The following is a 25,400-nucleotide window of genomic DNA, read 5'->3' as shown; positions in this document are numbered from 1 at the left end:
CAAACCTCTATTCGTTCTGTAGTCGGCATCAAGAACATTCTTCGAATGTATGGCAATGGCCATGGCATATATCAGGAAACAGATTGGTTTGTCTATCCGCATCTAAACAATTCGTTGATCAAGACTGCGACATCAGAAGAAGTTTCCAAAGCATTATCAGATGACCTTTACGATTCTTTGCAGACTTGGCCTGCATGTCAATCAGAAGAAATCAATGGTGGTTCCACTTCAATTTATACACTAGCTAAGCACCATTTTGGATAATCTGGTTTCAAGAGGATTAACCTCAGAGGAGACTGTCATCTGTCCGTGTGACATGTCATAGTCCGCTTCAAACTTCTTATTCAACGGTTCCTCAAATATCATCTCTGCTAGGATTATTGACTTGTTGCATTTTTGTGGTTTGTGATGCAAGGCTACCCATTAGACACATACAGCAATACTTGGAGGACCAATGGTGCCAACTGACAGGCAGCTGGGAAGACAAACTCACTCTATCCTAGCCAGTAATGCAATTACTCCTGTGGAGGTACCAGTCTTAAAATCTGTTAAAGGGATGCCTCAGGAGATCCAAATGCAGATAATAGTCTTTGACACATCCCTTCCCAAATGGGGTGCTCAATGGGCCATCTTCAAGAACATGGTCAGTAAAGGAGAGATCTTAACACATCAACCTTCTGGAATTGAGATCATCAAATTTAACTATAAAGTGCTTACTGTAAACTTTCACGACAATGTCTCCCTTATATAGACAAACAATACTACAACAATGTACTCTCTGAACAAACACACTTCAGACCTTTCCCTAACAGCATAAATGATCTGAAAATGACTCTTCGTAAGAGACCTACAGATTATGGATGTCCACCTCACAGGAATACAGAATGCAGAGGCATACTCGCTCCATAGGAAACTCTGCAAAGCATCTTTTGGAATTGGAGCTTTCCAGAATTAGACCTATTTGCAGATATAAGAAACACAAAGTGTCCAGACTATACCTCCAGATAATAGCAAATGGGGTTGAAGGGGAATGCCCCTTTAATAAACTGGTCAGTGATGCTTCTTTGCAGATTTCTGACAGTCCCATTCACTCCAAAGTGTTAAACAAGCTGTCCGAATTCCAAGCCAAAATGACCATCATAGGTCCAAAGTGGATTAGCCAATGGTGGTCTTCACACTTACTACCCAACTACAAAGGATTTCCATCACCTCTTGAGGTGGCCATAAAGGAGGTTGCTGTGTAGACCAGATTTACATCACAAGTGTAGGGGCCAGATCCTGCATCCCAACCTTTCAACGCTGATCTTAGCGGCCTTCGGTCTGAACTCCTACAATATAAACATCTGAATTTGTCACAAGTTTGCACTAACATTCTCAAAAAAGTAATATGTCCCTCCACCAGACCATCATACACATTTAAGTGTAAGAGGTTCTGCGTCTGGTGCATCCAAAACAATTATGACTTTACCAGATGTCAGGACAAAGTGGTACTTCTATTCTTTTTAGTGAGATCTGGGGTGAACATTTCCTCAATTAAGTTATACCTTGAGGCGACTACTGCCTGATTAATGACATCTCTTTCACAACCTCTTTCCAAATAATACCAGAGGTGAAAGATTTCCTAGACATTATCAGAAAAGTGTTTTTTTTTATTAGGCCACCTTCTCCAGTTTGGGAGCTTACACTGTCCCTTGTAAACAAATTGTTTGACCTTTTGACCCTATACATAAGGCGTCTTTACAACATCTGACGTGGAAGGTTTAATTGCTGGTCGCTATAATTGCAGCACGTACGGTCAGTGAGATTTAGGCACAGTGTGTTATGTTTTGATTCTTCTGGTTGGGTATTATTGTAGGTGGCTCTTTCCTAACTTTTCTCTTTATATACATGCCCGCTCTTCTTTTCTCACTCTCATGTCAGTGCGGCCAGAGGCTGTGCGAACCAAGAATTCCCACTGACTCGAAATCTTCGCATGGTTGCAATCACAGTGCACCTCATGCAACTGAGGCTTCTCCAGCCTTTCACTCAGTTCAACAGGTGCTCACTTTCACAGTAGCTATGCCATTTTCACTCCATCTGTGACTGATCATCTGTACATGTGTACACAAAAATCACTCAACCTGTAGCAAATCAATTTCCTTATCACTGGAGACATTGGGTCTGTGAGACCTAACAAGTATAATGCAAGATCATTCGTTTTCAAGGTATGGAATCAGAGCAGTGGAGATACAATCAACCAGACCAGTCTTGGCAATGGTCACCTTCTATCCTACTGATAAAAATACATAGCAAAAGGTAAATTCTTGACATCCTGCTCCTAACATCCAGACCAATGTATTTAGAGGAACTAAGACTCCTGCATAAAATCATTATATGCTGGATACATATAGAAATAGTAATATCCAGATACACAATATAAAGATCTAAGAATAGGATATGTCCATGAGCTACAAGCCATACAATATTTATGTAATACACTGATGAACACACATCATGGGAAAAGAAACACATGATGATTAATATCAGCTCTCAAAAGGCACTGTATCGCCACTACTCTGAAGTGGTTCCAATCCAGTTAATACCATTAATTAAGTTACTATGCAACACGCTAAAGGTACATGAAAACTGACTCAAATTATATTCGGATGTTGTTTATGGCACAGTAACCAGCTTTCCCAACCCCCTCCCCTAATAAAAGAACAAGTAAAACTACAGCACTGTAAGAGAAGCTATCAACTACATCAAAAGTAACTGAAAGTGCTTCAGCTGCTTCTTCCTGGCAGTACGTTTGATGGTAATCCTGGTAAGGTAAATAGCTGAGCGTCTTGACAGCCAATCCTAGGACATTGAGTTTAACAGGAATACTCATTCACTACAATTATACAATAAAACCACAATAAAGTACCTGGGGAACCAAGGCTGAGTGCATATAAGGCACGTGGTCACAGCATGTATGGTAAAGTTAAATGCACCGGCAAAAGGTGGGGAAAAAAATCTGCAGAAGTTTAACAGCAACCTTTGGAAGTTCAAACAGCCATGAGCAGCAATGTGCATTCAGACAAAGGGACAACAAAATGTGAACTTCTGGCGCACTAGGGAGCATACAACATACCTGACAACATTTTGAGGTCCCTGTTTACAAGTGTATTGGAAGAACAGGTAAAAAGTGGAATCTGTGATGTTGAAAAAAACCTCTACATTAACTTTAAGCCTGCTGTTGGTACTCAAACCTGCCCTTCCAAAGACGTTCCAACATTTTTCTGAGTTTTCGCTAAAAGCAGTAACAGAACGATCCAGACTTCTTTGATGGGTAAACAGTAATTACAAGCTACTTTGTAAGATCAATATTTAAAGTAATACTATACACAACATCAAGAACTATGAATCTTCCAAATAATATTATTAAAGAATTTAGAAGGCAGGGATCTTACATCTAACAGTAAGGAACAGTCCCTATTATCAAGAAAAAATGTAGGAAATTGCTCTGTGTACGTGGCTACTTCTGATTTGCTTTTGCTGGAAATACACTGATCCTACTCTTTGTTACCAGCTCAGATGGAAGGTCAAAACTATTCAATTAAAGATTGTTACTTGATGGAATTACTTATGTTGAAAAAATAGATATCCGATGTAGAGCATTAAAACAACGCAAGAAGATAGTAAAAAAATTAGATATATGAAACTTTAAACTCAAGGAATGCATTGGTTATTCATTTATTAGAACTGTCATGATTAATTAGGATACATCTACATACATACCCAATTTATAAAATACGCTTGTATAAACTTTACTACTTCCAAAGTAACCAACAAGCTGATCGGAATGAGATTGTTGAAGAGAATGATGAAGGTCAAAAAATTCAGTCCAAAGTTGCTAGCTCCTCCATCTGTTTAAAAGAAAGTAATACAAAATACCATTAAAATGACAATAGATCTTCTTTCTAAAATTAGTGTTAAACATTACTGGACAGAAGTAAGTTGGGTTCTAACTCCAAACAAGAAATAACTCATGACTTATCTTTAAAATAATTGATCCCTGCAACTTAAAAGCAATGTCACCGAAAAAAGCAAAACATGCTGTGTTGCATAGTCATACCAGATATGGTCCAGTTTGGTAGGTCTTATAATGTACAATGTTTGGCTCTTTAGTGTTTGAGACAAATGTGACTAAATAGCAGACACCTCTTAATATGTACAAAAGTGACCTTGTCCAAAGGATAGGTTCACCTCATGCTCACAAACAAATTTTACATACTTAAGACACTATTTTTAGGCTTGGGTATCTTCTGAAGAAGCTATTTGGCGATGGATGAACCATTAAGCCCTGATAAGGAGCATTTCATGACGTGGCATACCTACTAACTAGCATCATGTGGTGCCCCCCTTTCTTTTCCCTCTTACATTATTCACCCAAGTCATTAGAACCATTCAGTTGTATGTTAAGCCATCTAACTCCCTCTTTGCTTGGATCGGCCTTAATGTTATCCAAAACAGTCAACCAACTAGGCTGAATTACAAAAAGAAATGCAATGGTTTTTGCCTCGTCTGCCACACAGAGCAATACATTTTATACCAATGATAATTTGCTTTCTGGTGTAATCATATATTGATTTTTCAACAAAAGGCATCTTTAGAATCTTTTTTGTACCGTCCATGACAGCAGATTAAGAGTCCTTTCAAGAGTGTAGCATGCTGGCTTTGCTATCTGTGCTGTCAATGTGTTTGAGGTCTCTAGATTTCACCACAAGTCTCCCTGTTTTCGCATGGGGATTATGTGTTAAATTGAAGATTTTGAAAGGAACTGAGATTATGCATGTCCAATCCAACTTGAGAAGGTTAGAGAATTGTATGTGGTGCTTCGCTCTGAAAATCAGGTACAGGGTAAGCCTCAATGTTGTAGCATGTTTTTGCCTGGTAGAAGAAAACGGAGTAGAGGTATGTGAATGGCTGTCTTTAGATGCTGAAATCTTCCAAGAAAATATGAACACAATAGGAGGTGAGCTGATCAGAGCTAAAACTAAACAAATTATCAGTAAACCAATTTTTGCTGCCAGGTGGGCAGTACCATATTTTAGTTCAGCTGTTGTGTTTGAAATTCCCAGGGTGAGGCATTGATACAAAGGAGATTATTGAGTTAACCAGTTGGCATTTAAGGGACTACTTGTGTATAAAGTTCAGTAGGAAAGCTTTGACATTGCATGTAGGAGATGGTGTTTGTGTTGAGAGGAGGTAATTCTTCTGAAGTTTTTCGGGAGAAATCTGTGTTTATGAGACATGGCTTTGGACATCAATGGTGGCATAAGAGCATCTAGAAGCACTAGGTCCCTACTGTAGAAACCACCAACATTTCATAAAAAGAAAACTTACAACTGAACCTTCTCAGGCATGGCCACGAGAATCTGGAACGCCCTTCCCCCGGAAATCAGAATGAATCCCTAAACTGCTTCATTCAAGAAAGAAGTCAAAAAGATACTGATGAACAAATCTATGCCAGTGAGGCTACAAACTATACTCCCGGACATGATTTATACCTTGCCTGCAAGCATGCTTATTTCTCGCAAAACTATGTGCTTATTCTGTTTTACCTGGCTGCAATCTGCCTGGAACCTGTGGTAAATATTTAAATTACCTGTACTATTTTTTATGCGGTAAAGTCTAGTAAGAATAACTCAGTCAAAATAAGAGGCAGAATCCGTGGTATTAGAGGTTCTGAAAAGGGCTTTATTCCTTACAAAGGAATTATAGTTCGAACCAGGCAATCATATTCCATCACCACGAAGGTTCAGGAAGGGATCAGCAATACATTATTGACAAGTAACAATATATATATGAAAAGCATTGCATTAAGACAGATGCAGGAGGCGTAACAGCTGATAATACAGATAAGAATACACATACGTAATGAAAATAGGCGTAAATACAGGCGTATACTAGAAACGTCATTTAAAATGAGGTCACAAGTGGGTGGATCCATAAGAGAATCCTGCAGTGTCAGCAGAAATATTTGGCAGAGATGCGCGCGCAGCCGCATGACGTGTGATTGACGTGCAACTAGAGGGTGAAGGGGAATTGACATTTAGCTCTACATATGGAGACAGAAGTCTGGGGTGTCAGGACAACCTAGTCCTAAATCATATCTAATATCTTGTGTTTAAGGAACTATATTATCTGGAAGGAAAGGTCTTCTCGGACAGATCCTATTCTATATTGACTGTTAGTGCGTGTACAAGCGTCTATGTGTCTACATGAGATGCGAGGGGGCAGGAATCTTCCATGGTAACAGGGCCTATGAATTACTTGCATAAAGACAGCGAGGCCGGGTCCTTTGCTCGGTAGCTAGAAGGATGTTTACCTAAACTACTAGACAGGAATGCATTGGATGAGGAGCGGAGCAGATAACTTGAAGGCTGAATACAGTTTTTGGCAGGCAACAGGCCGCGTCAGGCACCGCTAGCCGCGCAGGGAGTAAGACAAAGTTCATGGACACGGATGCAGGTCCAGGCTGGAGCATTACAGAGGCAGAAGCAGGCAAAGGCTTGATGACAGAATTCAGGGCCTACTCGCCTGAACTGTAAAACTAGAAAAGTGAACCATATAAAGTCGGTGGCCAATCATACTTAGGAATGGAATATTCGACCCATTCATGGCGGATCTGAAAGAGGATATGTTGGCGTTGGACGCACATGTATTTGCGTCTTCATAGCTGGAACTGGAGGGAACATACATGTACTTGTAGCATGTACATGGAGTCATTGGGGTCTAAGATAGGGGACATAACTGATCATAAAATTCGTATTTCCTCATTCCCTCCTTGTCCCCTACGGACCCTTATGAAATATCCATTTTCATCAATCCATCAATCTGTTCATATAGCATCATTTGTTCTTCTTTCTTCTTCCGGGATCTCGAATGAAAATTTGAAGGCGGGATACACGATGTGGCACACAGACCACAAATCGCTGGCCCACATTGTAGACACAAGCAGCAACTGAATAGTATGAGAAAGCCAATACCTAGGAAGGATAGGATCCTCCATCCCCAGGCTGACAACATGCTCCAGAACCAACCGGACCAAGTCCAGGTGCCTGGATTCTGGTGTATCTGGCTTACAATCTTATGAAGTCGAGTTATGGCTTTATATACTGACGGCGCGTTTTCTGGTATGAAAACACAGCAACTTGATCCGATGACCCTACAAGCTCCGCCCCTATCGGCCAGGATGACGTCAAGGACAAGACGATTTTGAAGGACAACAATCCGCATCGCAGACTGCTCCTCTGTTAAGTTGCCTAAGGCGGAAGTAGTTTCATTCACTACTGCTTCAAGGGTTCTAGTTAATCTACGTATCAACTTACTATTAGTGACTGTACCTATGTAGGGAAAGAAACCTTTATTGAAATCTGTGTATTGCTCCCATGCTGTTTCGGTGTAATCGACAATCGGGAGATCTCTCTGTTGTCTATTGTGTACTAAATGGGTATTCCTATGGTAATCAGGCGGGGCTAGGAAAACAGGTGGTAGAAGGAATGCAATGTAACAGGTACCATCCCAATCTAGGGGTAGGCGTATGTATGCGGTGTGACCACAAATGAAGTAGGAGTGACGAGAAGCTCTAAATGTAGACTTGCCTTTATCACTGAATTCTATTACAGTGGTACATTTACTATGGCCCATGTGTATTGAACCATTCTTTCTTACACATAATTCGCCTCTAACTGGAAATACTGACATAGCGGGCAAGATTGGTGTAGCTTCGGATTCAACATTTAGGATCATGAGATTAAGTGTAAAGTTACCTAGTCCATATACTTCATTTTCTAGATCAGTTCCTGTTCTTTTGGGAAGTCCCTCCTTGTTAGGGTAGCAGACTTTAAGTAAAACTAGGTTCAGGTTTCCCCATGCCCAGTTGTCTTGATAAACTACTGTATTTGAATCTAGGGAATTAATCAAACTAAACCATGCTCCACAGGAGCCATTGTGTGTGAATGGATACGGAAAGAGGGGAAAAACTCCCTTGTATTTCTGATAGGGAGGGAGTCGGCCACATATCCAACAATTTGTAGCATTGCTGGTCTGATGAGAATGATGTAACATACTAATGAATGTGTTGTTGCGCAGCGCAAATCTATAGGACAACTCATGCGGGGGTAATTCGCTAAAAGAATGTTAGGCAGTAGCATGGAAAGCACGCTTGGAGATAGGGTAATACATGTGTAATAATATACTGGAAATAATAATCAGAAGACTTAGAAAAAACATAATTAACAATGTCACTATGCAGTGACTACGAAGTGATTTACAGTACGCATGTTTCTGTCTATTTCTCTCTCTATTTCAGTCTAGAGGATACATGTCAGAGACAAATTCAACCGATTCACCTTGGAGAGGACTTAAACAATCAAATTGTCTGACTTGCTAGACCTTAGTTTCAGTTTATAGTTTTCCTTTTCTGTCCTGTCGACCAGGGGGAGTTTTGAGTCAGTCTGTGAGGGAATGCAGGGCTGATAATTCAAGTCGGATGATAGTCCATGAAATTTTTTGATATGGCTCGAGTGCAACCACCCTTTACGTCCCTCAATCTTCACAGCTGTCCTTGTGGTCAATAAGACGAGTTTAGGCGACTGCCAGCGAGGCTCCAGCGGGTTCCTCCTGTCGAAATTTCTTATAAGCACCAGGTCACCTGGAACCACGTCATGGGGCTTCACCTCAGTGTTATCGGGAAAAGCTGCAGCTACCTGTGAACGACAAGATTGTAGTGCAGACATCAAGGAAGCCAGGTAATCTGTCAGCATATTACAATCAACATCAGTTATTTTACGAGGTATAGGCGTCCCCCACATATTTGGTGGTCTACCGAAGATCACCTCATACGGGGATAGCCCTGTTCGAGAGTGTGCTACCATTCTCATGTAAAAGAGCGCAACCGGTAAGGCTACTACCCAGTCGACACCTTTTTCTCTACATACTTTGGACAGTCTAATTTTCAGAGTTTGATTATGTCGCTCCACGAGACCTGCTGCCTCGGGATGTCGGACACAGTGGAATTTCCATTGGTAGCCTAACAGAAGTGAAACATGTTTCATTAGTTCGGATGAGAACGGCTGGCCATTATCTGAGTACACGATACGGGGCAAACCATACCGTGGGAAGAATTCTCGAACTAACTGTTTGGCAGTAGTCGGGGCAGTGTAATCTGAGACGGGATACGCCTCTGTCCACCGGGAAAGAGCGCATACAACTACGAGGACATATTTGAATCCTCAACATCGTTCCATCTGGATATAATCCATCTGGAGGACTTCAAAAGGGTGATCGGGGGGGTTGAAATCCACCTTGTTCTACAGGTACGCCTTTTCCTGGATTGAACTGACAACAAATCATGCAGGTACGTACTTTCTGTTTAGCTGCTGCTCGCAAGTGTTTATTGAACCAAATGTGTTGAATACTGTCTAGCATAGCTTTCTCTCCTAGGTGTGCTGGACTATGTATTGTGTTAATGATGACCTGAACCATTGAGTCGGGGAGAAACCATATAGATTTTCCCTTCGTCATCCATCCTTGATCCGTTTGGATCCCTCCTAATTCAGTCCATCTCTTTATTTCTTCTGGTGTAGCATGTGTCTGTATGTCAATTACATCAAGGGCGGGATCCTTAACTGTCATGCAGCGTGTTGGTGTCGGAACTATTGTCTTTGTCGTGTCAGTTGGACGAGTCTGATTCTGAGCAGTCTGTTTAGCTGTTCTGTCAGCTAGGTCGTTACCCTGAGAAATAATGTCAGTCACTTTCGTATGGGCCTTGCACTTCATGATCGATATTGCAGTAGGCAGATGTATTGCATCTAACAGAGCTTGAATAAGGGGACCGTGCTGGATGTGGGCACCGTGAGAAGTTAAATAACCGCTCTCTCGCCAAAGCACGCCGAAGTCATGGACGACTCCGAATGCATAACGTGAATCTGTGTATATGTTGACTTTCTTATTTTTGGCTTGAATACAGGCTTGTGTCAGAGCGATGAGCTCTGCTGCTTGAGCTGACAAGGTATTGATACAATTCGTTTCAATAATTTCAGTATCTGTTGTGACTGCATAAGCGGCCACTAACTCTCCTGTATTTGTTCTCATGCATGAACCATCTACATACAATGTCAGGTCTGGATCTGATAATGGAATATCTGTCAAGTCTTGTCTGGGTTTCGTCGTAATAGTAATAACTTCAATACAATCATGTGCCAATGGGTCAGTTCCACTTAATGGCAAAAGTGTGGCAGGATTTAATGTACTACAACGTCTGATTTCTATGTGTGGCTGGAACAATGTCAATTCATAACCCGTCAGTCTTGCTATAGTCAAGTGTTGTGTTTGGGTCCGGTTCAAGAGAACCTCTACTGCGTGTGGTACTTGTACTGTCAATTGATGTCCTAATACTATGGCATCGCTTTGTCTGATTGCTAAAGCTGTTGCTGCGACTGATTTCAGGCACGCAGGAAGAGCCTGGGCTACGGGATCTAATGTACTAGAAAAATAAGCACATGGCTTGTGTGATCCTGCTTGTTCCTGCGTGAGTACTGACAAAGCAGTACCTTCACGTTCTGTAACAAAAAGTGTAAAACGTTTGCTGTAACATGGCGTTGCTAAAACAGGTGCTTGGCATAAAGCTTTCTTTAAGCTTTCAAAAGCTTGTGTATGTTCCTGAGTCCAAGGGAGGACAGTCGATGTCGCTGCCTCCTGTGTTGTCAACTGAATGAGTGGTTTCGCTAGAAATGCATATTGAGGGATCCACTGCCTACAGTACGAAGTGAGGCCTATGAATGCCCGTACCTCCTTTTGTGTCTTAGGTGGCGGCATGTTAACAATTAACTGGATACGGTCGGGTGTAAGCTGTCTTCCCCCCTTGGACAGCAAGTGCCCAAGGTACACAACTTGCTGGACACAGAATTGCAGCTTTGAAGGGGACACTTTGTGCCCCTTGTCGGCTAAGAAATGTAAAACCGTCAGTGATGCTTTTTCACATTCAGGTTCGCTTCGGGCGGTGATCAGCAGATCATCGACGTATTGAAGCAGGGCAGTGTTAGCTGGCATGTGGATACTGTCAAGTTCTCTTTTCAGTGCTTGGCTATAGATGCTGGGGCTTTCTGTGAATCCTTGCGGTGCGCGTGCGAATTTAAAACTTCGTCCATTTAAACTGAATCCGAACAAATATTGGCTTTCCGAATCGATTGGGACGCTAAAGAAAGCGTTCTTGAGATCAATTACAGTAAAGAACGTTGCTTCTGAATCTATGGCTGTTAGCAATGAAGAGATATCTGGGACCACGGGGTATTGTGGTACAATGCATTTATTTAATTCTCGCAGATCAATAACTAATCGATATACGGGTGGTGCTTTTGGATCTGTTCGTTTAAGAATCGGAATTATCGGGGAATTACATACATTGGAGTCGGTTTCCACAACCACTCCTTGCGCAATGAGCTCGTCAATGATTTGCAGTAAAGCCACTACAGCATCTGGGGGTAACTTGTATTGTCGTATTCGTGGTAGTACCACTCCTGTTTTGATTGTGACTCGATATGGTGTAATGTGCATACAACCTACATCAGTGGGGCCTTGTGCCCATAAACGTGCAGGTAGATTCTGTAACCGGTGATCCATGTCTCTAGACACGTAGTGACCTTTAAAGTCACGCAAAAATAGTCGTACTCCTTCCGGAGAACAACATATTACAGCTCCTAGAGCTTTCAATGTTTTTATACCTAACAAGTTTTCTGGACATGATTTCGTAAGCAATAGATCTGTAGTCCGTGTCAATGGACCCACTGTGAATGCAAGTGGTTGCGATACTTCGTTAATAGTGGGCTTTCCTGAAAAACCAAGGGAAATATTTTGTGAGCCTGAGAGGGGTACCCCTGGGACTTCGCTGTGACGGATAGTTGTTCTGCTTGCCCCTGTATCGAGTAGAAACTTTCTGTCTTTCCCTAATACCTGACTCTGTACATAAGGACCCTCTTGATCTACTGGAACCTCAATGAGGGGTAAGCCAACTTCCCTCTCTAGGCTATTTCATGTGTAGCGCTGATATTCTGGATAGTCATTTTGTGCATACTGGTACATCTGTTGTGTCGTGTTTTGTGTTGCAGCAATAGGCTGTGGCTGTTGTTGTTGTTGTGGTGCGGTCTGTTGTACAGCTGGCATAGGCTGTATATTCTGAGGCACTTGTGGTTGGATCTGATCCTGTCTAGGCGGACGTGGTCTCTCTTTCGTTATACCCGTAGAGATATTATGTTTTAAAACTGCGCAATCGTGTATATAATGACCTGGCTGTTTACAATAGTTGCATGTCCCTCTAACGGGACCCGTTGAATCATTGGACTGTGTCGTACCCTTTTTATGACCGTCAGCTGGAACTGACTGGGCCACTAGCATTTTCATTTTCGTGTCTTTCATACGTCTTTGTTCATGTTCTTGTTCTTCTCTAATTCTATTGTGATGATATTGTAACATTTGTAACATCTGTGACGGTGTGTTACAATGCCAAGTACTCTCGAATTTTAATACTCTACTCTTAACTTGGGGCAGAGAATTTTCAACTAATTTTGTCACAAACAGATGTGGATATGACTCACTACTTGCTTTTATGCCACTATTAATACCAAAACATTTTTCAAATCGGGAATAGAAATCACTAGTGTCTTCATCTTGTTTTTGTTTACAGGCTGAGATTGCACCCCAGTCTTCCTTTTTCGTAGTTAATAAACGTGGTAGTACCTGCACTAATAATCCTGGTAATGCTGTAGTCCTTTCCCCAAGCCCCGAACCTGCAGCTCGGGCCTTTTCTTCGTTTTCTAATGCTGTCCAATCTATCTTTTGGTCTCCCACCTCCCATTCCTTTTCTTTGAGTTTCTCGTAAATACCGGCAGGCAATAAAACTTTCAATATTTTCATAATGTCAGGATAAGTATACTCTCCCATGAGTAACATGTCTTTTATCTCACGGTGGAAACCTGCTGGGTCTTTGTCATGGCTAGGTACTACTTTCTTCATTTCTAATAATTCAATTTTAGTTATGGGCGCGTACACAAACACGCGTTTAAAAATATTGTCCTCACCTCTCATTGGGTGTACTTCGCGTAAGGGATTCTGTCTGTCTATGTGATACGTTTTTCTTTCCAACTTGGGGGGAACTGAAACATGTTCTGGGCATACGAAGACAATGTACTGGTGTCGATATTCTAGAATTTCTTTAATTAAGTCAGTACCTGACCCTCTCCATTTGTTCGTGAGTAATTCTATCAGTATATCAGGTAGAGGACCAGGATCGGAGTATTGGCTTCTATATAATATAAGGAGGTGTTGTATCATGTATATACCAGCTAAACGCTGTTCGTCTGGGGTAAGATTCAAAAACGTGTGTGCCAACGCATCATCACTGTATTTTTCAGAACGGTCAGCCCATTGTACTGCTGACCTGGCTAATTCTTGTTCATCCATAGAATCGAGCATATGATACCCCCTTCGGTCTCGGAGTAATTTATCAGCAGCCTGGAATAAGTGTTCAGGGGACTTCGTGTTTAACATAGGGACCTGAAAATGTCTGTTACAATCTGGACGTATCGGACGTATCGGGTCATTAAAGTATCTGGTATTGTTACAAGGTCTTCCCCTACCTACATAGGCTATCGTTTCTAATTGTCCTGTGGGCATTTCTGATTCTTCCTCCTCCTCTCCCTCTGATTCAGTTTTGTCTGCCTCCAATCTGGCTTTATGTATTCGATCTACTTCTTTGCGGATCTTTCGGCACATAGCTACTATACATGTCTGTTTATCATGTTTTCCCTCTGATATATTCTGACCCCATCGGGTAAGTACTTGCATTTCATCCTGGTCTACCTCGGACCTATCTCTGTCTCTGATCAAGCAGTTTATGAAGAAACGTAACAGTTGTCTCTGTATATCCGCTTTCTGGTATTCCATGGCTTCGTCAATACTTTCAGGGCCTTGCCCTGTTTGGACAAAGCGATATATATTGTCTAAATGTTTAATCATTCCTGGTAGCGTCGTTAAATATAGTGAAGCTCGTCGTATACGTAGTGATGATAGCAGCATTCTATCATTTTTACCGGGCACTGGATCATATCTACAATCTACAAGATGTTCTTTAAACATGTCGGACGTTGCTATTTGGGGTGTACGTTGGTTGGCTAAATCTCTAAGAGACGATTTACTTCGTGACGGTGGCGTGGCAAAAATTGCTGTCGCACCTTCTGAGGTGCTAGGCACGAAAGGATTCGTGGGATGTAAGGTAGAAACTGTGGATGCAGGAAAAGCGGCGGAAACAGATGGACCCGTGGGATTGTGCGGAGGAGTTTGTGGTTGCGGAGTTGGGGGCGTTTGTTCTCGGCGTTGAGCACCATCGACAGGTGGCGTGTGTGGTGGAACGTTAACATATTCCGGAGCTACATCGTCTAAATAGGAGGAAAGGAAAATATCTTTTGCGGTCTTGGGATGTGCTTTAATCGGGAGTAATGGGGGTGGCAAATCTTTCAGTATTCCCGGGGTGGCCTTAGGTAAACCTTCGGCTAAAAGAGGATACATACCATTCATAAGAGCATTTCGTTGTCTGTCTACTTGTTCTGTTTTTACTCGGATACCTTCCTCAACTAATACGTTTTCTCGGGCTCTATTTGAGTTCTCTCTACTTTTCTCTTCCAGTCTGAGCGCTTTCTCTGTGCGCCTCGATTCTTTACGCCATAACTCAATGGCATCTTTCTGTGACTGTCTGGCTTTCTTTTTCCATAATTCTTCTTCTACTCTCATGATGCAATCTGCATCCCATGTCCCAGCTGCGGGCCACCTCTGACTTCCTGCTAGATCCTTGGTGTAGTCCACCCATAAGTCAAGATATAATACGGCATCTAGGCCATGTTTATGATACATAAAATACCCTGGAGTGTCCCTAGGTGGAATGGGAACAGCTTCTTCGAGTACTCCTTTTCTAGTTTTGATCTGTCTTAATTTTGAAAAGAACGGCATCTTTAAACCTTGCTACTTGGTTCTTACTCGAACTGGACTTGAACACAATTAATACGATAAACACAATAATGAACACTCATTCATACCACAATTTTTGAACACAGTAAAACATTTAACATTTAACTTTTAACGAACAATGATAATTTAGAAGAAAACTAGTTACTGACATAATACTAATACTAGATAATACTGAGTTATATACATGAACATACTGGATATACTGCTAAACAGTACAGATACACTGCTAAAACAGTGCAGACCGGATCTGTGTACCCAAACCCGTCAGGACCGGCACAAATTAATGTGCACGTCTAACTGCCTCCCCAGCAACGGTACTCACCGGGTAGCACGGAACGGAAGGCCTCGGAACTGAACTGAACTGGACCGGACTGGACTCGACTGGACATGGAACTTCGAAACCTGGTGGGCCTCTGTATACCTCGGATCTTGCTCTCTCAGCTAGGCTCTGGTCGGGATACTTCGCACTTCTCACCGCCTCGTCTGGGTGTTGATCGCAGCCTCAGTCACCCCCGCTTGGCCGGAGGGAGATACAGGAAATCCTGCGGGTACGCGTTTTTTGTCCGTTCAGCTGTGGCAGGGGACCGGGCCTGCAACGCACCTCCGGCGCGTGAGATGAGAAAGTGTCCCTATTCGGGCGCCAATTTATGTGGTAAATATTTAAATTACCTGTACTATTTTTTATGCGGTAAAGTCTAGTAAGAATAACTCAGTCAAAATAAGAGGCAGAATCCGTGGTATTAGAGGTTCTGAAAAGGGCTTTATTCCTTACAAAGGAATTATAGTTCAAACCAGGCAATCATATTCCATCACCACGAAGGTTCAGGAAGGGATCAGCAATACATTATTGACAAGTAACAATATATATATGAAAAGCATTGCATTAAGACAGATGCAGGAGGCGTAACAGCTGATAATACAGATAAGAATACACATACGTAATGAAAATAGGCGTAAATACAGGCGTATACTAGAAACGTCATTTAAAATGATGTCACAAGTGGGTGGATCCATAAGAGAATCCTGCAGTGTCAGCAGAAATATTTGGCAGAGATGCGCGCGCAGCCGCATGACGTGTGATTGACGTGCAACTAGAGGGTGAAGGGGAATTGACATTTAGCTCTACATATGGAGACAGAAGTCTGGGGTGTCAGGACAACCTAGTCCTAAATCATATCTAATATCTTGTGTTTAAGGAACAATATTATCTGGAAGGAAAGGTCTTCTCGGACAGATCCTATTCTATATTGACTGTTAGTGCGTGTACAAGCGTCTATGTGTCTACATGAGATGCGAGGGGGCAGGAATCTTCCATGGTAACAGGGCCTATGAATTACTTGCATAAAGACAGCGAGGCCGGGCCCTTTGCTCGGTAGCTAGAAGGATGTTTACCTAAACTACTAGACAGGAATGCATTGGATGAGGAGCGGAGCAGATAACTTGAAGGCTGAATACAGTTTTTGGCAGGCAACAGGCCGCGTCAGGCACCGCTAGCCGCGCAGGGAGTAAGACAAAGTTCATGGACACGGATGCAGGTCCAGGCTGGAGCATTACAGAGGCAGAAGCAGGCAAAGGCTTGATGACAGAATTCAGGGCCTACTCGCCTGAACTGTAAAACTAGAAAAGTGAACCATATAAAGTCGGTGGCCAATCATACTTAGGAATGGAATATTCGACCCATTCATGGCGGATCTGAAAGAGGATATGTTGGCGTTGGACGCACATGTATTTGCGTCTTCATAGCTGGAACTGGAGGGAACATACATGTACTTGTAGCATGTACATGGAGTCGTTGGGGTCTAAGATAGGGGACATAACTGATCATAAAATTCGTATTTCCTCATTCTGAGGTTCTCTCTTTAGGAGATTCTCCTACACCTTGTCCCTCTGTGATTATGTTATTTTTATACATGTCGCCTTGATCATTGTAAAGCGCTCTTATACCCGCAAGGGTAATTTTTGCGCTATATACATTTTTACAAATAAAAAAATAAAGATAATAGAATGTGCTGTGGGTTCTGCAATCTCGGAGTATTCAGTTGTGTGACGTACATTAGTGGTAATCCAGCTTCATTCTGATAGCAAGAAGTTCATAGTTTGGAGTGAGTACAAGCTTTGCCCTCTGGTTAGTACTAAATGTATGTCAATATGAATCATGCCTTTGACCATTAATCAAGAAAAGCATAATACATTTGAGATCTTCACAATATGCATCTGTGGGGTGTTACTCAGTACATTGAGAAAATATGGTATTAAAATGTCACATTAGGCATAACGCATATATCAGTATACCAGCACATTTGGTTGACAGTTGCATGAGTTGCAGTATGACCCTTGGTGCAACATCAGCATGCAAGTGGAAAACCTTTAGTAGCACAAATCACAATTAGGTGTAAAATCACTTTGGAGTGCAAAACCAGCCCTGATGTAATAAGCAGCATAATCACATTTCGCTGCAAAGTCATATTATCAGGTTGTGTTGGAGCACTTTTTGGAACATAAATTGAATTGTGCAGAGAAAAACATATTCAGAAGCAAAAAAATACATTTAGGAGCAACAACAAGCTTCGTTGGAAAATCACCATTGGTTCAGCATCAACAGGCGCGTGGAAACATTTTAGGCACACCAATGTGCCTCTACTGAAATGCAGGGACACTACAATTTACCATTCATGCAGTGCAATCCGAAGTAATCTTTAGGCAGGTGGTCTAAAACACTGCATGCTCAAGTAGCAAACTGTGAGACTAAAATACTCCCTATCCTTGATCAAAAAGGTTTCTTCAAGCAGTGGCTGAAGGGGGCTGAGCAGACCCAAACAAATAATGGCTAGTGTGGGGATACAAAGTGCCTTCTCTGTGTATGTTTTGATAAGAGTTCTGGGAATGAAGGCCGTCGCCGACTGGATGGAGGACAGCCACCTCAAACTGAACGCAGACAAAACGGAAATCGTCATCCTCGGGTCCGACGCCTCCGCATGGGACGACTCTTGGTGGCCCACATCACTGGGGTCCCCCCCGGCCCCCAACGACCACGCACGCAACCTGGGAGTCATCCTCGACTCAAAACTTTCGATGACCAAACAAGTCAACGCAGTCTCCTCCACCTGTTTCAACACCCTCCGCATGCTCCGCAAGATCTACAGATGGATCCCGACAAACACGAGGAAAACAGTCACCCAGGCCCTAGTCAGCAGCAGACTCGACTACGGACACGCCCACTATGCCGGAGCCTCTACCAAGCTCATCAGCAGACTACAGAGAATCCAGAATGCCTCCGCACGCCTGATCCTCGACGTCCCGCGCCGCGACCACATCACCCCCCACCTGAGGAACCTGCACTGGCTCCCCGTCGACAAAAGAATCTCCTTCAAGCTCCTGATCCACGCACACAAGGCACTCCACAAAACCAGCCCAGCCTATCTCAACAGCCGACTCTCCTTCTACGTACCCAACAGGAAACTCCGCTCCGCGGACCACGCCCTGGCCACGGTCCCACGCATTCGGACAACCACTTCCGGAGGCAGATCCTTCTCCCATCGCGCCGCCAAAACCTGGAACACCCTCCCCCTCTACCTGCGACAAACCGAAGACCTGCTGACCTTCAGAAGACAACTCAAGACCTGGCTCTTTGACCAGTAGCAGCAACAACCCCGCCCCCCAGCGCCTTGAAACCCTCCCGGGTATGTAGTGCGCTTTACAAATTATATGATTGATTGATTGATTGATTGGTAGATGGCTTGAGTTGTCTGTAACAAAATGAAAAAAATGTCTACAGTAGAGAATGTAGGTACTTCATTAAACACAATAATTACATGTAAATACCCAGCTCAAGCGCACACTTTTCTTTGACCTTAGAAGGATGAAAGGCTAATTGACCTACTGGAATTCAAACCTGTAGTGAGGTTATCCCAGAAATTTAGAAAGAACATGTGACAAACTCAATATCCCTCAGGTGCATTAAAAATCCAAAGATATGGATGAAACATAGCATATCCTAAAGAGAGGTGTGACGGATAGTCAAGACGATTGCGGGGCAGCGTCAAATAAAGTAATCCACTGAGCTATCTCAATGCTCGCAGACAAACCAGCAACCTACGGACTCAAATATTTTTTGTCTTAAAATGTTAAAGGTTGCCGCGTTGTCCATCCTCTAAAGCTTGCGGAATTCCACAAACAATGCAAATCCACCCCATTACACTCATTGCTGGCCAAGTACAGCTTTTCAATGAGGTCACAAAAAGGACAATATTTTGCATGCAGTCATGATCGCCCAGCAGAGAGAAAATAAATAGCTGTGTAACAATACAAGCATTAGTTAAGCCAATAGCCAGTGGCGTAGAATGGGCGGGGCCACAGAGGCATTCTTAGGGGCACAGAGGCATTCCTAGGGGTGCAAAATGTTAAAAGAAAAGTGGGAGGATACTTGCCTTGCTCCGGGTGCTGGCAATTCTTGCAACGCCGCTACCAATAGGTCTCGCCTTTTGTGCCTAATGGCTTTGCCAATGATCTTAAGCCATGCTGCACAGTGTCCCTGATGTGGTGCAACATGGCAAAAAAAGTTTTTTTAAACCTATAATGTGTCCACTTGTATCATTTCAAAGGCGCTTATCTACCCATCTGAGTTAGATCAGTAGATAAAAAGAAAACAAAAACACAAAAGTATTTTTTTAAAGTGGGTGGGGAGAGGAGCCGTGGGGGCAGAAGCAACACAGGGTGGCGCACAAGCAACAAGGGGGGGGGGGTGGGGAGATCAAAAGTAACACTGAAGGTGCAAATCCCAGGAAAACAACATAAAGGGCACGGGAGGGGGGAAGCAACACGAAGGGCAATGGAGACGAAGAAAATGGGGAAGAGGGAGAGCAACAAAGTATGGGTGGGAACAATATAAAACAGGCAAGAGAAAGAGAGACATGGAGCTGAGGGGTAGAAGCACACAGGCAAGAAAGCAACGTGGGGAGTATACGAGAAGAATCACAGCAGGAAGTGGGGGAGAAGCAAATGGGCAACAGAGACCAAAAGAGGGTGCGGAGGAGAAAGAGCAGTGCACAGAGGGGAGGAGGAAGCCCACTAGGAAGACAGCTAGAAACCCATCGACTCTCATCGAAAAAAGAAGGCGTCTAAAAGTGAGCAGAGGAAGCATAGAAGCCAGCCAATCCAGGAAATGGTAAAAAGGCTATGCCCCATGAGAGGGACAAACACAAGATGGACAAGGCAAGCCATTGAATAAGAAGCAGGCATATGAGAGTGACAGGGAAGCTGACCAATAGTAAGTAACAGGCTGTATGTTTATGGTAAGTCCCGATAGGTCTTGCAACAGACAGAGCATGCACTATCTAGTAGTCTCCTATTAAAAGGCTTATCATTAAGAGTACATGTGGGAGTCTGGGTATATCCAGTAGAGCCATTGTCGAGGTCAAAATATCAGATTTCTAGAAATGCAAATGGGTAGAACAAGGCAAAAAGATGGATTACCTCACAATAGGACATACACTAAAACCCTCCTTAATTGTCTGTGGTCTCCCTATTGTCAGCACGACATTCCAAAGCAATGCTGGCAGAAGTTAGTATTGAAATTAATAAATCAATCTGTCAATGGCTGACTTAAGGTGGGCGAATAACCTGTAATTGTAACTCAAGTCTCCATCAATCAGCAACAAGAGCCAGAAATATTCAAACATCAGGGCACAATTTTTAAGCTTTTAGTTAACAGCCACAAATCTACAATTAAAAGACCTATACCGATAATTTGTGCAGAATAATTAATTAGTACGCAAAAATCCCCAAGAGTATACAACTAAATCTACACAAATCATAGTTATAAACACATATACTTCCTCCACTTAACTTACCCCTGAGGAAAGTATGCAGAAGTATGTTTTAGGAAGTTTTTTCATTAGCACAGAAAACACATTTTTACTTCAGAGCAAAAATATTTTTTCCAGTAAGTCGGGGGTGGGGTGGTTGTGGTGGAGGAGGTATTTCTCAGGTTATGGTTAATTTTCACAGCCAGAAAGAACACTTGGAGGGTGGGGGTTAGGTGGAAGATCATTTAAATCCTGGGTGAGGTGGAGGGGAAGGAATTGGGCATGGCTTCTGCTACCCTGGTGGTCAAGTATCCATCATATTTAAAAAAAACTCCACCTGCCTGGCAGGATCTCTGCGTTGCGAGAGAAGCAGCCACTGTATTTGCTCACCTCACAGCGCACCATGTTTAAAGAGCCAGATCAGCAAACTTTTATGTTCTGAGATAATAAATTCCCAAAGCAGGAGTGTGGATTAAAGATATATACTTCACAAAACTCTTCAGCTAAAATGTATTAAATCAGTTGTCAACAGCATGCGAGTTCTGTCAGGGAAACAGCTGGAAACATTCTGATGGCTCAAACCAAGAGGTGAGGACAGGGAGGGGTGCGAGGACAGTGGGAAATACCAACATAGGAATACATGTATAAAGAACAGGTATGTAGTACTAATCATAACACATCTCCTTAGGAAGGAAAAAATAATCTGCACAAGGGCAGGAGGGTATTAGAAGAAAATAGAAAGATACAATGTGTGAAAGGCATATAATGGAATTACAGAAAGTGTGCAGTTAGACATATTAACTAACAATGTAATCATGTTACTATTTGAGGACCGTTCTGGACGTCCGTAAAGACCTCATGTTGAGGTCTCTCACATTAATAGTACTATTACAAGGAGAAATAGTGAATTCACCATTATCACGATTGTGATGGTTGCATTTAAGCACACTATCCGCACTCCATGTATTACAATTGTCTAGGACGACAATGCTGTGCTCACCCCCTAAACTTGATGAGGCACTGAAAAATCGCTAGAACCTGCTCTTCACCCTTTGAGAAGGTAAATCTGTACCAAATCTCAAGGTTGAACACTGCGTTTTTTAACTCCAGGACGAGAGTTATGTCACCTTATAACCGGACTGGTGAACCTCAATCTTTTCCATCATTTTCCCTCAATCAACTCCAGCAATGCTGCTACCCTTCATTCATTTCAGGGCCATCTTAGTACCAATTTTCCTTCGTTAAAGAGACACAAATGGACAAATACTTGTAACAATGTTAGGTGTGGTATGGTAAGCCCACATCAATTCTTGCAAAGCCCTCTCGACATCTATACCAGTCGCACATGCTCTTTGGACACACTCTTTCTAATGACATCTAAAGCTACCTTATCCCATAGTTCCCGGGGTGTTTCTATAACACAGAATAGTGTTCTCCTTACCACCTTGGTTTTATCACTGGCTGCACAATTGTAACAAACTTAACTTCATTCTCCATCATAGAAGGTAAACCAGGACACAAGTATGTAGTCCTGACCCTGGACTTCGTTAAGCTCCTTCCCAAATGGCCTTCATGTACCAGGTCAATAACCTTTTCTTGCAATTCTCCTGGAGGAATGCATTTTGTACCTCTGAAAATGTTACCATTAGCCACACTAAGTTAATTCCTAACCTTCAAGTATCTGGTTAAACTACCTGCAAGGTCATCACATCTCTTAGGCCACCCTGACCTGATCATTTCACCAAGTTCAAGCAATTCTTCATTGGTTGCGGAGGCGGAGCTTCACTGCACCGAAAATGGCTGCCTAAGCAGAGAGCTCCGTCGAGCCATCTCTTAATTCGTCAGGTATCCTGCATTGGAGTAACCACAATCACTGCACCTATGCTGCCCTGGACGTCGGAAAGCCAACCCCACACATTGGCGGAATTGAAGTGGCCGGAATCTGAAGCTGTGCGACGTGATCCCTAGGATTGAGCGCGACCCCTGCAGCGACAGGGTGAGGGAACCCGGTCCGGAGCCGCTAATACAGAGCAGCAGTTGGAAGGCCTGACTGTGGGACGCACTTGAGAACGTTGCAGCTCCTTACGGAGGTGTTAGCTACGGACCCGACCGAAGCTTGGCGGGAGGTTGGCACCGGGACGTCGGATGTTGCCGGAGCCGCCCCCAGGTGACGTCTGCAGACTACAGGCCGCCCAAGCCCGGACTGCGACGAGGAGCTGGCCGGGATATTAAGCACTACGGATCCTGCCCAGTGCAGTGTTTGCACATGGCCATGTCTGAACTGGGGTGGCGGAGTGAGCTACAGAATGATGATGGATTAAACCCAGATCAGTTGACTGGGGGTGAGTGCTTGCAATGTTCAACACTCCGTCCATCATCCCCTTTGGTTATACCTCATATGAGGACAAGGAGAATGGCTGGGCCACTTGATTTTATACCTAATGCAAACAGATAAACGGGATGGCAATGGGTAGTTAGCCTACCAAAGTCTCATTGCAATGCGCCTCATATACTGTGATAACAGAGATGTTAGATGTGATTTTGTTATGATGATCAGGGGTTTTGTGGGGGTGTCTCGCCAATGCACAGTTGGGGAATGCTTGGCGTGGGTGGGGGAAGGGAGGGTTATTGAGACAGACATGTTGCAATGTTTTCAGGAATGTCAGGTTTGAATGGTCAGAAATACCTCTGAGTCCAGCGTGGCATTGCTACCCGAGCTACACTCTTCTACCTGTCGAGTGCAATTATGAGTCAGATTGAGCACGCTGTGGATAGAAATACTGGGCTGCGAACCCTGAATTGGAATGTTAGGGGCCTCAACGACCACAGAAAATTACGAAAGGTCACTGCTTACCTGGTTAGACATCGAATAGATATCGCCTTACTACAAGAGTCACAGCTACCACTGAGTAGCGCCATGTTTCGCAGTAGAAACCTGTTGGGAAATACACATGGGGCAGGTTTCACTACTCATGCGAGAGGGGTGGTCACTTGGGTGAATCCAAAATCTCGCCTTAAACTGGAACCAATTGATTCGGACCCGGAGGGTAGATAGGTTATATCACGATGTATAGGGAAGGGAATGGACTTGATTGTGGTTAACGTATATGGCCCTAACTAAGATGACCGGAGATTCTATACTTCCCTCACTGACAAGATGCAGGCCCATGTCGGGAAAACTCAACTCTTGGGGGGGGGGCGATTTTAATTGTGTTTTGAACCCAACTCTCGATCTCTTCGAGCACTCCATAAGTGACTCTCTGATTTGGAGGGTTCCCTTAAACTGTTAGGACGCCATTTGGTTGCTGGCGCGACTGATGCTGAAGCAGCAACATTCAAAACGCTTTTAGATGAATACCATGAAACGGCAGATGCGGAGCTCAAACATTTAGGTAAATATGCAATGGCAAGCACGTATGGCGAAGGGGAGCGCCCTGGCGCTGTTCTGGTCTCCTTCCCGAAGAAGCGTAGAGAGGCTACAGTGGTGTCTGGAGTCAGAGACGAACAAGGAGAGCTCATAACGGGGGAGACAGCGATATTGGAGCGGTTCCGCCAATACTACTCAACATTGTACCACTCCCGTGATGAGGGTGTGGAGTCGGAAATGTTAGAATATACGACTCATGTGAAGCTACCTTGGCTAGCTAATGAACACCGCAAATACCTCATGCACCCATTTTAGAGAGAGGAGATTCTGTCTGCGCTAGCAGGGATGAAGTCGGGCAGTGCCCCTGGGGTAGACGGGCGTACGGTGTCTTTTTACAAAGAAGTTCAAGATCTATTAATCCCACACAGTTACGTTGTTTGAGTAAATGGAGGTGGACGGCATTATGCCGCCATCCATGACAGAAGCAGTCATAGTTGCGATCTTGAAACCGGGTAAAAGCTCCGGCTGAATGTTCATCGTACCGACCCCTGTCCCTACTAAATGTGGACACTAAGCTATACGCAAAAATCTTTGCTGCCCGACTGACACCGCTAGTTCCGTCCTTAGTGGCCCCAGAACAGGCAGGATTCGTCCCAGGTAGGAACCTGACTTACAATTTAAGAACGGTCTTTGGGCCGATACACCACACCAGTCAAGACATGCAGGCTGTGGCGGTCTTTTTGGACACGGAAAAGGCTTTGAACTCGGTTGAATGGCAATTTATGAAACTTGTTCTGACTAGGATGGGAAATATGTTCCTACAAATGATGGGGGTCTTGTATAACTCACCAACCGCTAGACTAAAACTTGGCGTTTCCATTACAGACCGGATATACATCACCAGGGGCACACGACAGGGATGCCCTTTATCCCCGATTTTATATGCGCTGGTGGCCAAACCGTTAGCATGCGCCCTGCGGGAGTACCATAATCACAGGGGTATACGTTTTCCGACCTACCGGCTAATAGTCACCACGTATGCTGATGACACGCTTCTCTCCATTAGGAATCCTGAGCAAAATCTGTCCCCTATATAAGGGAGGTAGTGAAATTTAAGGCGATCTCAGGTCTCAGAGTAAACTTGGCTAAGTCTACAATCTTCCCTCTCACCCAGACTACTGTCC

General features: G+C 43.5%; 1 protein-coding gene across 6 annotated transcripts in view; it reads right to left on the bottom strand.

The window, feature by feature from the left end:
* Positions 1-25,400, bottom strand: part of ATP8A1 (ATPase phospholipid transporting 8A1) — a 1,017,459-nt gene that overhangs the window by 607,240 nt on the left and 384,819 nt on the right. For all 6 annotated transcript variants that reach the window (XM_085642166.1, XM_085642168.1, XM_085642167.1 and 3 more), the window contains one exon: positions 3,760-3,887. In XM_085642166.1, the coding sequence (XP_085498292.1) occupies positions 3,760-3,887 (128 nt within the window). The remainder of the gene's footprint in view (positions 1-3,759; positions 3,888-25,400) is intronic.

This window comes from Triturus cristatus, chromosome 2_2 (genome assembly GCF_964204655.1).
Source record: "Triturus cristatus chromosome 2_2, aTriCri1.1, whole genome shotgun sequence".
NCBI lineage: Eukaryota > Metazoa > Chordata > Amphibia > Caudata > Salamandridae > Triturus > Triturus cristatus.
Note: the sequence above shows the minus strand (reverse complement) of the source record. Positions and strands in the feature narration are given on the sequence as shown.